At 42.2% G+C, this 15,235-nt stretch overlaps 1 protein-coding gene across 1 annotated transcript; it reads right to left on the reverse strand.

Annotated features, from left to right (window-relative positions):
* Positions 1 to 729: 729 nt before the first annotated feature.
* MYOC (myocilin) lies at positions 730 to 7,906 on the reverse strand. The gene is made up of 3 exons (XM_087726389.1): positions 7,345 to 7,906; positions 5,181 to 5,309; positions 730 to 1,514 (listed from the first exon to the last, which is right to left on the reverse strand). The coding sequence occupies exons 1-3, from the start codon at positions 7,904 to 7,906 to the stop codon at positions 730 to 732; spliced, it is 1,476 nt and encodes a 491-aa protein (XP_087582515.1).
* Between the last annotated feature and the right edge of the window lie 7,329 nt (positions 7,907 to 15,235).

The raw sequence follows: 15,235 nt of genomic DNA on the forward strand, positions 1-15,235 counted from the left end.
AGGTGTGGCCTACTTTCCGGGTCCACTGGTGGAACCTCTTCTAACCAGTTCGGTAGATTTGACGAACCGGTTCTACCGAATAGGTGCAAAGTGGTAGGAACCCATCTCTGCAGAGTTATCAATGCTCCATCGCTGGAAGTTTTCATGTAAAGATTGGGCATTAATTGGTATAAGGACTCCTACCTTGAGTAGAGAGTTGAAACAGAAAATCTCCAAGAACCCTTCCAGTCCTATGATTCTCTGTTTCTATGCTCCTCTGTAATTTGAGTCACTGCATATACTGTAAATGCAATGAAATGTAACAAAATTGATTCAGTCCTTCCCAACAACCAAAATCTTCCACTTATTGAGTTGAAACGAAAAAGAAATTGTAAAAAAAAAAAAAGAGGCTATATCATTTTTGAGAGGTGGATGACTTTGTGTTATAGTTGGCTCCAGTATGCTTAGGCTAATGTTGTAAAGAAGATACACAGTACTGCATTAAAAACAACAGAGTTGGAGATTAAGTATGAATGAAGTATAAATCACAGACTATTTTATTGTATACACTCATTAAAAGGATTAAGAGCCGATCCCACATTGCATAGCTGTTTCTTTCTACTGGAGTAGCTCGGGAGAAATTCTGGGCCATTCATGATAATGAAGTGGGAGGAAAGTTTGATAGCAAACTTCAATTTCTACCTCTATTTCCATTATCTATTTTTCCCATTATAAATCTCTCCAAAGTAATCACATCTTGGAAAGTCTGATGTTATAAGCCACCATGTTGAAGTTATCCCAAGCCATTATTTTCTTCTCTGTCGGGTTGTAGTCTACCATGCTGTTGTATCTGTAACGGTTCTCAAAGCGGATCTTCAGCGGCGCACTACTTCCTGTACTTGTGCGGTAGATGAAATTCACGGTGGCCTCGGGGGATGAGTAGCTACTAACGGTATACAAGGAGCCACAGATCATGAAGGAGTTAGCCACAGACTGCTTGTGAATATTGGTCTTCCATGTCTGTGAAATCTCCAAAGTTTCTGGGTCCAGTTTAGAAAGCACAATAGCTCCCTTGGCATTTTCAGTGCTGTAAATCACCCACAGTCCAATCTCATCAACTGCTAGATCAATATCTGTATATCCACCCCAGGAGTAAGGAAATTGTCCATGGTAGCCAGCATCGGGCAACTCCTTCTGAACTGCAATGACTTCACTTTTCAGGTCATATTTCACCAGTATTCTGGACTTGTGCCTCTGGAAATAGAGGGAACCTTGATAAACAACGGCCCCAGTGCTCTCCATGGATCTGGGCAACACATGGACTTTGGAAGGATGGCCTTTCACAAACTCATCCAGATCATCATATTCAAAGACATGACGGACATCCGCGCTGACCGTGTCAACTCTCCAAATTGTCTCATTGGTAAATGGAGACACGGGTTGTGGGTCCTTCATCCATACGCCATATTTTCCTGTGATGGTGTCAGCCTTGTGAAAGGTCACCGGTGCATCAACCCAAACTAGAGTTCCACAACCTAATTCAGGAAATAAGCAAAGAAGTTAATCTCTCGATTCAAGGTATTAATTATGACTTTTAAAGCGCTCCATGGCTTAGGCCCAGGGTACCTGCGAGACCACCTACCGCCACCGGTAGCCTCCCACCGTCCAGTGCGATCCCACAGAGTTGGCCTCCTCAGGTTGCCGTCAGCCAGACAGTGTCGGCTAGCGACCCCCAGGGGGAGATCCTTCTCTGTGGGAGCGCCTTCCCTCTGGAATGAGCTGCCCCCGGAGCTTCGTATAATCCCCGACCTCCGGTACTTCCGACGCGCCCTAAAAAGTTGGCTTTTCCAGCAAGCCGGCCTGGCCTGAACAAAACAAAACAAATTATTGATCACTGTTAATTTTAATTTGAATTCTTTTTTAAAAAAATGTCATTGTCAATTTTAATTGGGTTTGGGATATTCTATTTAATTTTTTTTTTAACTTTTGTATTATGTGTTCCTTTTAATGTTGTACGCCGCCCTGAGTCCTTGGGAGAAGGGCGGCATATAAATCTAATAAACCTAAACCTAAACTAAGGAAGATATAGCTATAAACTATTACTTTAGAAATTGATGATGTCCAGACAGAATCCCCAAAAAAGGGATGCCTCTAATTTGGCAGAGCAACCTATATGAACATGTGTAGCTGGGTTAATCAGACTCTTGCTCTGTCTAGGCCAGGGGTGCCAAACTCACATCATCACAGTAGCATCACGTGATGTAGCGGGACTTTCCCCCCCCCTTCGCTAAACTGGACATGGGCGTGGCCAGCACGTGATACATCTGGTCCAGGGTTTGACAGCCCTGGTGTGGTTAACAGTGTTTAATTCCAATTAGTATCAGTTTTCTGGAAGCTCTTTTTTTCTGGCTCTGCTATTCAAGAAAATGTAAGGAATGGAGAAGAGGCTTCTTCCATTTGATTAATTAATGCTTTTAATTTATATTCTACCTTTTGGTAATCAAGGCAGCTAATAGTATTGTTTGTTTTTGAAGTTCCTTAAGTTATTTTGGAGTGGTTTTTTTTTTAAAGAAAGTTCTCTATCAAATAAGGCCTTTACTTTTTAAAATTCTGAACACCATTTGCAACATTGACAGTTTTGGGATATGTAATAGTATTTGCCTATTCCTAAATTCAGAATGTACTTCCTACTTTAGCCCAAATGATTTCACATATACAGGTAAAACTCAAAAAATTAGAATATTGTGCAAAAGTGAAGTGCTCCAAAATCTCCTGGTAGACGGCTGCGTTGACCCTGGTCTTAATGAAGCACAGGGATCTAAAGTCCTATTGCTCAGAGGTCCAAAGTCCTCTTTTCTGATGAGAGCAACTTTTGCATCTCATTTGGAAACCAAGGACCCAGAGTATGGAGGAAGAATGGAGGGGCCAATCAAGCACAGTAATCCCTCGGTCATTGAACCAGTTTTTGGTGCTTTTGGCAAAAGTTGTTCTCATCAGAAAAGAGGACTTTGGATCACTCAGCAACAGGACTTTGGACCACTGTGCTTCATTAAGACCAGGGTCAAAGCAGCCGTCTACTTTTCATTTTTCTTTTCTTTTCTTCCTTCTCTGTAAGCCGCCCGGAGTCCTTTGGGATTGGACGGCCTATAAATTCAATGAATGAATGAATGAATGAATGAATGAATGAATGAATGAATGAATGAATGAATGAATGAATGAATAAATAAATAAATAAATATCAGGAGATTTTGGAGCACTTCATGCTTCCTTCCGCAGATGAGCTTTATGGGGATGCTGATTTCATTTTCCAGCTGTCCACACTGCCAAAAGCACCAAAACCTGGTTCAATAACCGTGGGATTACTGTGCTTGATTGGCCAGCAAACACACCTGACCTGAACCCCATAGAGAATCTATGGGGCATTACCAAGAGAAAGATGAGAGACATGAGACCGAACAATGCAGAAGAGCTGAAGCCGCTATTGAAGCATCCTGGTCTTCCATAACACCTCAGCAGTGCCACAGGCTGATAGCTTCCATGCCACGCCGCATTGAGGCAGTAATTGCTGCAAAAGGGGCCCAAACCAAGTACTGAGTACATTTGCATGCTTATACTTTTCAGAGGTCCAATATTGTTCTATGTACAATCCTTGTTTTATTGATTGCATGTAATATTCTAATTTTCTGAGATGGTAGAGAAGGGGTTTTGGGGGTTTTCGTGAGCTGTAAGCCATAATCATCACAATTATGACAAATCACGGCTTTAACTATCTTGCTTTGCATGTAATGAGTCTTATCTCATATATTAGTTTCACCTTTTAAGTTGCATTACTGAAATAAATGAACTTTTGCACGATATTCTAATTTTTCGAGTTTCACCTGTATTAAAAAAAGGTTAGCTATCCTTAGACAAAAGCAGAGTTAATAGAACCCTTTTGAATTTTTTTTCTAAAAAGAACAATGAGAAATGGATGTAGGGTTAATGTTTTCCACATTTCTCCAACATTCGAAATAAACGGAGAAGAAATGAAATTCAGGAGAAATGTTCATTTAATTATGGAACTTTTGTGAAGGACTTCAGATCTGGAACATGTGAAATGTAGGTTTGGTTCCACAGGAAGGAAAAGGAATGAAAGAGGAAAGAAAGAACTTCCTTGAGAGCCATGGACCAACTGAACCACAAATAGTCTGTTGTTATAAAAGAGAACCAAAAACATATGGGGGGAGGAGTGCCTGGTAGTTAGCCAAGAATGCATTTTCTCAAAATAAGCACTTCAGACTTCAACTGGCCTTATTTTCTAGTTCAAAGGTATAGGATCACATTGTTAAAAAGCATTGGATAGTGTATGCATTTACTGTCCTCTTTGCAAAATTGTTGTATTTTTGCAGCAAGTTTTATCAAGCGCTATTTCACATAAACCAGGACAATGCTCCCAAAATAATATCCTGTTTTTCTGAAAATAAGACCTCCCCGGATAATAAGCCCAATCCGGCTTTTGAGTGCAGATGCTAAAATAACCCCCCCAAAAAATAAGCCCTCCCTGAAAATATTGCAACACAGCAGCTGCCATGAGGTGACCATGCTCACCGCCTCCTGCTCCTCAAAAATAATAAGACCTCCCCGAAAATAAAGCCAAGTGCTTATTTCAGGGGCCGAAAGAAAATAAGACCCTGTCTTATTTTCAGGGAAACACAGTACCATCAATACCAGAGCTGCGTTCCCATTCATCTAACCATGAATTTAGCCTTCCTGCAGGCTATTTGGGTGAACATATGGAGTTCGAAACCAATTTGTGGCCCCCAACCTCATGGGTTCAAGCGAATGGCTGAAATGGACTTTATTCTTCCCTTCATTGAGTTTCTGAGCCACACTCCGTGTCACAATTATTTGAAAGATTTTTTTCCCCTCCAGAATTGGTCAGGATGCTATGAGATTGACTCTCATGCAAAATACTTCAAACCTATTTTAATATCTTTTATTACTAGATGGAAATTCTGAAGAAAAAAAAATTGGCAGGCATAAAAATAAAACATTTCCTTTTCTGTCTTTAGAGTAAAATGAAGGTGTTTCCAAACGCTCAGCTAGAACCTGGGCAAAATAAATTCCAAATAGGAAAAAAATAATGAGCTTGGAGGAAGACAATAGCAGATTCGGGGCTAAATAGAGCTGGAAAAATTCAGAAACACACAAAAATTTAATACCTGGTTCTTCAGCTTCTATGCTAGGAGGTGTGGGTGAAATGCCTTCCTCAATGGGATGAGATGAATAAACCTCAGCAAACTCTGATTTGAGCTCCTGAAAGCCGAAATTTTCAGTACTCCACTTAGATACTCCAGAGAAAATCGAAGGAAGACGACAGTGTTACAGTGTTGACAATTTATACACACGAAAGAGCAGTTTGTGACTTTGTCTAAAAAACCCTTTAGTGTCAGAAAGCGTTTCAGACATATTATTCATTGAATTCTTTTGTAAAGCAGGTAAATTGCAAGTGGAGGAGGATCTCATACTAAGAAGATGGTTTAACCAAAAGCCTTCAATTAATACTATTAAGATCTGAACCTGGAACGTTATAAATTAGGTATAGTATGCATAGAATTGCCTCATCAAGAGCTAAGACTCTGGTGTGACTTCTCATAGTCAGGAGAAATGAGACACAAATCTTAGTTTTGCCCTTCCACAGATAGATCGTATTGGTGGCAAAAATACTTCTCTATGGTAAATAGAGTACCCATTTGCCGAGGAATTCCCACATTTCTTCTTTTCTTCTGACAAAATCTTTCTTTCTTTCTTTCTTTTCACATCCAGAGAAATATTCTGCCTTTTCAATATTTCCTAGGATATTTCATTTTTTCTGGGAGAGGGCTGGGCGATAACTTCCTACAGGAGAGAAAGGTAGAATAGCTGCCATATCAAAAGTGCTGTTTGTACGAAGCACCACTGGCAGCTATGCAGTGGTTTTAAAAGTGGGTTCTGACCATCATCTGGAAGCAAATGATGGAATGGGAGCTTTTCCACTAACGCCCTGATTGCAAGCTTTCTAATTAATCACTACTGAAAAAAAATAATTCAGGCTACTCAGTTAAAATGCCTTTTAATATTTGTCTACAACTAAAACTGTTAAATAGGCTGAGGTATCCAAAAGAAAAGCAAAAGCATCAGATAAGGCTTCGTACTGCAAATTTTTCACTAATAGACACCAGATCCCAGTTCCAGTATTTAATCACTCTTTCTTCCAACATCTGGCTTTTTAAAATCCAGTGGGTCAGGACTAGGCAAATCCCCCAAAGGGAAAGCTGGAAATCTTTAGCCTTTTTCAGATTGCTTCCTAAATTCAGCCAGAGATCACAGAAATGCCAAAGAGAATGGCTTGCCATAAAGATCTTCACAGGCTCTTGTTAGCATCATTAAACAATGCGACAATCTTTTTTTTTACTGTTTCAAGGCAACCTTTACAGCTGTAGAAGTAGCAATGCATGTATTTTTTTTCTCTTTTCTCACTTGTTCTTGGATCAGAGATTTTCACAATGCTTCTCCAGCTAATTATATACTTGCCTGAGTTAACCACATTCTGATTTGCTGTTACTCTCACTCTGAGCTTTTTCCATAAATGCAGGTAGATCAAAGCCAGATCCTTTGACTGGGCATGTAGAATAAGAAACCAATCAACACATTCCTAAAACTTATTACCTTATTGTATATCAGTCAGAATGCAACAGAAGAGAAATGAGAGATCCAATATTTACTTATGTTTTTAAAGAGTTTTTTTTTCTCTTCCCCTTTGCTCTTTGTTAAAAAAAAAAATCTATCTTTAAATAACTAAATGGTGCAGACCAGGGGTGGGTTTCAGGCGGTTCGCGGCAGTCCCCGCGAACCGGTTGGTCGGCGAACCCGGAAGTAAGTAACTTCTGGGAACGACGAAGGATCCACCCGCCCGCCCGTGTTTCTTACCCGGTTTTGACGAGTTCTGTGCTTCCACGCATGCGCAGAACGCATACAGCGCCTGTGCGATCCTCCAGGAGCAGCTGGAGCATCGCACAGGCGCTAGTACGCATGCGTGCACTGCGCGTGTGCACAAGGACGCCGCCGGCCCCGTTCCAACCGAACCGGTTGGAACGGGGCGAGAAACCCACCCCTGGTGCAGACCCTGGCACTCAAGAGACTCAAAAATCCTCTTCTTTATTGGTTAAAAATAATGTATTTTGTTTCCATGACTAAATTTTCAGGCATTTCCCTAACTTATTTTCATAACATTTGCTTCACTTGTTTGCTTTCTTTAAAAATGATTAATTAAAAATAAATAACTTATAATTGTACATTATAGATTTTTAAGAGCACATTTCCTAGCTGGAGAGCCTCCAGGTTTACCTTCCTGAGAGCCTTGATGGAGATCACTGCTGGCTTCTCTGGTTTGGGAACAATCGCTTCCTCTCAGCTGAGCCACCTCCTCGATGCTTTTCTCTAACCTTCTCTCCAGCTTATTCTTCTCTTCTTCCAGCTGTTTCTTCCCTTCTTCCAAAGCCGACTTGTCTTGAAGGAGATCGTTTATGGTAGATTCCAGGCTGCTGATGTGGATGTCCCTCTGGGCTTGTTCCCTCTTCAGACTCTCCACCTCCCTTTGAAGCAGGCCAACTGTAGATAAAGAAGTCCTTCTCATTTGACTTCCATGCAGCTGATTCACCTGGTTCTCCAGAAGGCCAAGCCGTGTTCTAGTTGACACAAGTTCCAGATGCTGAGCTTTGCTCTCCCGTTGGAGATCTTGAATGGTGATTAATACTTCACTTAAGCCAGCACAGCTGTCTTCATTTTTACTGGGTACCGTGAAGGAATAAATGCACCTCCCATCCTGGTTATTGTTTTTGTACAAATGGACATTACTCCCCAACGTTCCCCAGGCCATCCAGACTGAAATCAACCACGTCACCGCCATCATCCCTGTGATTTCACACCGGCCTCTTTTAAAGTGAAGCAAGTTCTTGGAGAAACAGAACATGCATAAATTAATTCAATGCTTGCAGACCACAGTTTTGTCGTGTTGGGAGTTAAGGGAGGGGCGATAGAGTTTGGCTAGAAGCAGCAGCACCAACAGAAGCAGGAACACTTTGATTTTGATTTTATTTATTATTTATAGGCCGCCCTTTTCCCTGAGGGGACTCAGGGCGGCTTACAATTCACGGGAGGGGGAGTGCAAGACAAAACATAAGACAATACGTGAGTAAAAAAAATTAAAACAATAAAACGCAACTTTCATTCAACATTCGGGTGGGGCGGATTAGAATTTTTATCCCCAGGCCTGACGGGATAGCCAGATCTTAAGGGCTGTGCGGAAGGTCTGGACGGTGGTGAGGGTGCGAATCTCCACGGGGAGATCGTTCCAAAGGGTCGGAGCTGCTACTGAGAAGGCTCTCCTCCGTGTAGTCGCCAGTCGGCACTGACTGGCGGATGGAACTTGGAGGAGGCCTAATCTGTGCGATCTGATAGGTCGAAGGGAGGTAATAGGCAGGAGGCGGTCTCTCAAGTACTCAGATCCACTACCATGGAGGGCTTTATGGATGGTAAGTATCACCTTGAAGCGCACCCGGAGATCAACAGGTAGCCAGCACAGCTCGCGGAGGATAGGTGTTATGTGGGCGAACCGCGATGCGCCCACTATCACTCGCGCGGCCGCATTCTGGACTAGCTGAAGTCGCCGGATGCTCTTCAAGGGCAGCCCCATGTAGAGCACATTGCAGTATTCCAGCCTAGAGGTCACAAGGGCTTACAGAACCTTTTACAAATTTTAAAAATCTCTTAATGGAACAGCAATTTTGTCAGAACCTCGCCATTAGATAATTAGGAAAGAAAACCACGAGACTCCATGCGTAGAAATCAAGTGTACTTTTACTAATTATAAATGATTAAAGGCATAACGTAGTGAAGTCTGATTATTTAGGCGCGAAAGCGATGGATATGTAGAATAGCCCATTCCCCACCCCTTGGCATCACAGTTACAGTCCAATCATAATTCTCTCAAGTGTCAGGTGTGAGATAACTTCAAAAGGCATCACCAAGATGGAATGTTGGTGCCGTTAGTCCTGGCGGGAATCTCCCACGCATGCGTAGTCCGACAGGCAGCTGAACTCCAGAACCTTCCTCCAGCACAATGAGTAACCCCTCCCAAATGCCATGCCCTCCCTCCCCGTTTCATGGCAGCCGAAGCAACAGCAAAGCAGAGGCTGACAATTTTTTCTTAGAAAATATTACAAAACAAACTGCCAATTTTTGGTTCGTGGAGGCAGATCTTTATACATCTAGAAAGTCAACAGCTTAAAGGAGCCAAGGTGGCGCAGTGGTTAAATGCAGCACTGCAGGCTACTGCTAGATCAGCAGGTCAGCGGTTCAAATCTCACCGGCTCAGGGTTGACTCAGCCTTCCATCCTTCCGAGGTGGGTAAAATGAGGACCCAGATTGTTGGGGGCAATATGCTGACTCTCTGTAAACCGCTTAGAGAGGCCTGAAAGGCCTATGAAGCGGTATATAAGTCTACTGCTATTGCTATTGCTATTGCTATGTTTGTGGATGCATACATGAGAAAAGAAATGGCTGAGAACTCTTTGAAATTCTGCACAGTTACTCCACAGTATTTAACAGCCATTTTAAAAAAAAACTCCGTTTTCTAAGATGTAACATCACACAAACATAGATTTCGGGTAGTTTATAAATATATTTTATTATGAAAATAGATGCATGCATCGAAATACATGGGATTCTATTATTTTCTATGACGAGAAAAATGATGATGCTATGATTCATTCTTTCGCTTTTTCTTCTGTGCTTCCAAAACTTTAATTAGGAAGATCTGCTTTAGCAAGATTCATCGGACTTCTCTACCTGCTTTTTCTAACAGGATTCTAGCATATTCAGAGTGGCCTCTCTGAATTCTCATCACTTTATTTAGAGTGAGGTCCAGTGGTGGGATTCAGCCAGTTCGCACCTATTCGGGAGAACCGGTTGGTAACTTTCTAAGCAATTCGGAGAACCGGTTGTTGGAAGAAATCTCCTTTTGCTTTTTTCCCACTTTCCAGGGCTAATCCTGTAAGGAAGGCAGGAAGGAAACATTCTGGTGTTGTTTCTAGCCTAATCTTTATTGACCTGCTTACAGAAACTGCCTCTCTGGTTAACCCTTATGACATTGTCACAGCTAAGGTGAAGCGCCCATCAACGTGAGTGATGTTGAGTTGGCCATGCCCACACAGTCACATGACCACCGAGCCCCACCTACCCAGCTGGTCATTAGGGCAGAGAACCGGTTGTTAAATTATTTGAATCTCACCACTGGTGAGGTCACACAACAAATGGCATCATAGCAATAGCAGTTAGACTTATATACCGCTTCATAGGGCTTTCAGCCCTCTCTAAGCGGTTTACAGAATCAGCATATTGCCCCCAACAACAATCCGGGTCCTCATTTTACCCACCTCGGAAGGATGGAAGGCTGAGTCAACCTTGAGCCGGTGAGATTTGAACAGCCGAACTGCAGAACTGCAGTCAGCTGAAGTAGCCTGCAGTGCTGCATTTAACCACTGCGCCACCTTGGCTCTTGCCAGTACTCAACCTCATTTTAGCTTAGCCTGGTATGTGAACTCAGTCTCTGCAGTTTGTTTGTGAGTCCATTTTGTCAATCTAGAAAATGAGGTTAACTGAATAAAACAATTTAGGGTTGATGGCCAAATCTATAATATCCAAATGTTTCCTAGATTATTCTGAGAAGACTAATACAGTAGTGTTTTGATATTTTTCTCTTATTATTCTAGGACAGTGATGATTAATCTTTTCGGCATTGAGTGTCGAAACTGGAGTGTGCGCACACTGGAGCACCAGAACCCAGAAGAAAGCAGCTGGCCGGTGCACATGTGTATGGTGGCAAGCTGCTCTTCTGGGTTCTGTTGCGTGCATGCGCGATGGCCAGCTGTTTTTTGCATGAAGACCAGTTGGCCGTCGTGTGTGCACCCAACGGAATCTGGAAGAGAGCAGCTCGCCAGTGCGCATGTAGACCAGCTGGCCAGACCAGCTGGCCATTGTGCATGTGCGCAACGGTAACCGGAAGAGCAGCTGTGCATGCCATCTCTGGTTTGCCATCACGGTTCTAGGATATTTTCTTTCTTTTTTTTTCCTTTTTTATTTTATACACATAAGCACATCAACAGAACACATAAACACATTAACAAAAATAACCACATCACTTAAAAAAAACATAGGAACAATAAGTTCCATCGTATATCATACAGCAGTTCCGAATCGGTTTCTTTGCAGTTAGTGTTTTCCTTTCTATACATTTCTATCTTGCGTTTGTAATCTTGTGACTCATTATCCATTTTTATGTACATTTCTTTCTTTATTTATATTGTGCTTTATGTTTTTACTGTCATCTATTCTCTTACATGCAGTTATAGGTATACATTCACATAGTTATTCTTTTTCTTTGCCATTCTTATATTATTATTATTCCATTTAAAAGGGTATAAGATATAATTTGGAATGTATTATTTACCAGTGTTTTTCAACCACTGTGCCGCGGCACACTAGTGTGCCGTGACATAGTGTAAGGTGTGCCGTGGGAAAATTACTTTATATATAGTCAATATAGGCACAGAGTTAATTTTTTTTAACATTTTCTAATGGTGGTGTGCCTCGTGATTTTTTTCATGAAAAAAGTGTGCCTTTGCACAAAAAAGGTTGAAAAACACTGTATAATATTTACCATCCTTCGCACCTGCTATGACACCACCTTATTTTCTCTTTCTTTTCTTTTCTCCCTCCCTTCCTTCTCTACTTCTTTCCTTCCTCCCCTCCTTCCCCTTCTTCCTTCCCTTACTTCTCCCCTACTCCTACCCTCTGTCTTCTCCTTCCTACCCTCTCTCCTTCTCCTTTTCTCTCTTCTTCCCTCCTCTCCCTTTCTTTCTCTCCCTCCCACTTACCACTCCTTGCCTCTTTCTTCTTCCCCTACCTCTCCTCCACCTCTCACCTTATTTTCTCTTTCTTTTCTTTTCTCCCTCCCTTCCTTCTCTACTTTCTTCCTTCCTCCTCTCCTTCCCCTCTTCCTTCCCTTATTTCTCCCCTACTCCTACCCTCTTTCTTCTCCTTCCTAACCTCTCTCCTTCTCTTTTTCTCTCTTCCTCCCTCATCTCCTTTTCTTTCTCTCCCTTCCACTCACCACTCCTTGCCTCTTTCTTCTTCCCCTACCTCTCCTCCACCTCTCACCTTATTTTCTCTTTTTCTTTTCTCCCTCCCTTCCTTCTCTACTTTCTTCCTTCCTCCTCTCCTTCCCCTTCTTCCTTCCCTTATTTCTCCCCTACTGCTACCCTCTTTCTTCTCCTTCCTACCTCTCTCCTTCTCTTTTTCTCTCTTCCTCCCTCCTCTCCTTCTCTTTCTCTCCCTTCCACCCACATCTCCTTACTTCTTTCTTCTTTCCCTACCTCTCCTCCACATTTCTTCTTCCTCTCCTACTGTCTCTCCTTCTCTCTCTCTCTCTCTCTCCAACCCTCCACTTCTTTCCCTTCCTTCGTCCCTTCCTTCGTCCCTCCATTCTCTACTTCCTTCCTCCCCTCCTTTCCTTCCTTCTTCCCTTCCTTTCTTTTTCTATTGTTATGGGTGTCTCTTTCAAATCCAGTTTATGTTTTCCTGGGATTGTTATTTCCACATGATATTTTCTTTCACCATCCCAGGTTCCACAGCTTGGTATAAGAATTAAAGGAACTAAAGTGAGGGGCACATGATAAGGATTTTGTAATTTGTTAACTAACAGTTATTTTGTATTTTAATTTGACTTATTGTCTATGTTCAGGCTCATTACAGATGGGAATCTAGGAAAAGATTTTGTCCTATGGTTGTATGGATTGATTAGATAGCTTTTAACATTCCTAAACTGAAAAGATAATTTACAGAAGGATGTTTGGATACTTATCTTCTGATAAGAAATTTCTTAGTGTCAACTGACATCTGGTTATCTAAATTCAAACAATTTGAATAGTAAATTTTGATTTACTGTGCAAAAAGGGGTTGCTCTTATCTTGTCCAACCAACTTTCCTCTTTCATTTTTGTTAACTATAAAAAGGAATGTAACATGGGGCTCCAGGTTCTCTCTCCTTTTACGTAGAGATCCCACTTTATCAGGGTACACGGATAAACTGCTTTTAAATGATCTTTCAACTCGGTTGCTTATTGGGAATTTAAACCAAGACAAAACTTAGGGCCAGATTTGGCTATCAAAAGACAGAAAAGTTTTGCTAGTAGTTTGGAAATGTGGAGAGGAGAGTTGTAGTTGCTATTCATCTCAGCTTTCTCCCTAATACGTTAGAGGAATTGCCCACTCTTTCTTTCTACCAACCCTTGAACCTGGATGCTTCTAAGGCAAGAACCGTAGAAATTTCCATAACCTCATCCACTACTTTTAAAAGTCAGATCTTCTATGTAAGGGTGGAGGTTTCTCCAGACTCTGCAAACAGACACAATAAGCAGATCACCTCCTATGGGCCTCATAAATATTCTAGACTTAAAATAGTTCCTGTGGTATGGGGAAAGTGAAGGGCAGTTTATTTATTCATTCATCTTTGTTGATGACTTCAAATGGGAAGGTCCAGAAGAGCCTTTTCTCTTGTGACAACTACATGGACATGGTCCCTGGAGCCGATATCCACCTCTACTCCTTTTGGCCTTTCAAAAGGGCTTTAAAACCTGGCTCTACCAACTGACTTGTTGCCATTATGGGGCTGCTCTATGCTGGAAGTGACTGGCAGGGTGACAAGACCCCATCCCTATCTGTTCTGACCTCCTCCTCCGTCCAGTAACGAATGCCGAGACAAGCTTAACTGGAATGTACTTTATTAGCAAGATACCAAAAGCTTGGTGGCTGAAAGCCAAGCATAACAAACAGATAAGGACCTTGGCAGCAACTCAGACAAGCCTTGGCAACAATCCAGCCTGCCAAGCTAGTTACAAAAGTTCTCCAACTTTTAGTCAATGCATTGACTTCTGCAAGAGGGGCGTGTGCACAAAGTCTTTTTATAGTCTGGAGAGGAGCCTAATGACCACCAGCTGAGTGCAATTACCTCCTGTAACTGCGCAACTGTTCCTGACGCCTATTAGCTCTTCGGTGCCGGGCATCCAGGAACAACTCACTGCTGGCGTCCAGCTCACTCTCCCTTGTCTCCTCCCCACTGGTCCAAGACTCAGGTGCCTCCTGGTGGCCAACCAGCCTCTCTGCGCCCTGCTCAGAGTCAGAACCCTGTCCTGGGTCCTCCACATCCTCCAGAGCCGACTCATAGGGCCCCTCGCCGTCGGAGTCTGGTGGCAGCTCCAACGGCTCCTGCTGGGCCACAACACCTATCTATCCTCTTGGTTTTTAGTCCCTATTTCTTATTAATTTTAATTGTTTTTATATTTACATTTTTATCATTTGGTAAGTTACCCAGTCACTTCAATAGTGAAATGGCAGCATATACATTTAATATAACAAATTTAAAAATAAAGCCTTTGCTATTTTAATTAAAAAAAAAGAAACTTGTCATCCTTCTCAGAGGCCCATTTCTTAATTTCTGGTCTATCAGACGCCTGGGAGCTTGAGGTCTCTGGACAGTATCGTGGCAGTTCCTAACATTGCACTCTTATGGATAGAGAGCTCCAATGTTGTTCCTGGAATATGTTGGAATCACTCTCCCAGCTTAGGAATCTCAGCCCCAAGTATTCCTACCATCACTGGACCATTTAGGCCAGTGTTTCTCAACCTTGACAACTTGAAGTTCTGTGGACTTCAACTCCCAGAATCCCCCAGCCAGCATAGCTGGCTGGGGAATTCTGGGAGTTGAAGTCCACAGGACTTCAAGTTACCAAGGTTGAGAAACACTGATTTAGGCCTTTACTTCCCATATCTTCTCTAGTTCTTTCTTTCTGATTCTACTCCAGCTTCTAATACTCCTTCCTGATGTTGTAGAAGGGTGACTTCTCTTCTTGTTTGTTCTGGAGCAGCTTCTGTTCCCCACTGCCAGCCCCTCTAGGGATACCAAAAAACAATTCCACAGGCACAGCAGAACTAGACTTTATTGAGATAGGCTACAACAGAATCTTGAAAGCCCGATTGTACTTCTCCCCTCCTCCCTTTTATTCCCCAAATAATTTGCCCGAACCTCTTCAGAATATTATTTCTTAGAACTTAACAATCTCTCTTTACTTACGTAATATATCTTGCACATTTGTCAGTTTATACTTTACTCCCATGAACAA

This window comes from Thamnophis sirtalis, unplaced genomic scaffold, assembly GCF_051295495.1.
Source record: "Thamnophis sirtalis isolate CommonGarterSnake01/CBP01778 unplaced genomic scaffold, rThaSir2_p1.2 scaffold_12, whole genome shotgun sequence".
Taxonomy (NCBI): Eukaryota; Metazoa; Chordata; class Lepidosauria; order Squamata; family Natricidae; genus Thamnophis; species Thamnophis sirtalis.

What these genes read in the sequence shown, in the direction of transcription:
- MYOC (XM_087726389.1), bottom strand. Translation starts at nt 7,906, where the DNA reads ATGGCGGTGACGTGGTTGATTTCAGTCTGGATGGCCTGGGGAACGTTG. An exon ending in CCATCAAGGCTCTCAGGAAG is followed by an intron (nt 5,310 to 7,344) that starts GTAAACCTGGAG and finishes TTTTCTCTGGAG; the next exon opens with TATCTAAGTGGAGTACTGAA. An exon ending in CATAGAAGCTGAAGAACCAG is followed by an intron (nt 1,515 to 5,180) that starts GTATTAAATTTT and finishes TTCCTGAATTAG; the next exon opens with GTTGTGGAACTCTAGTTTGG.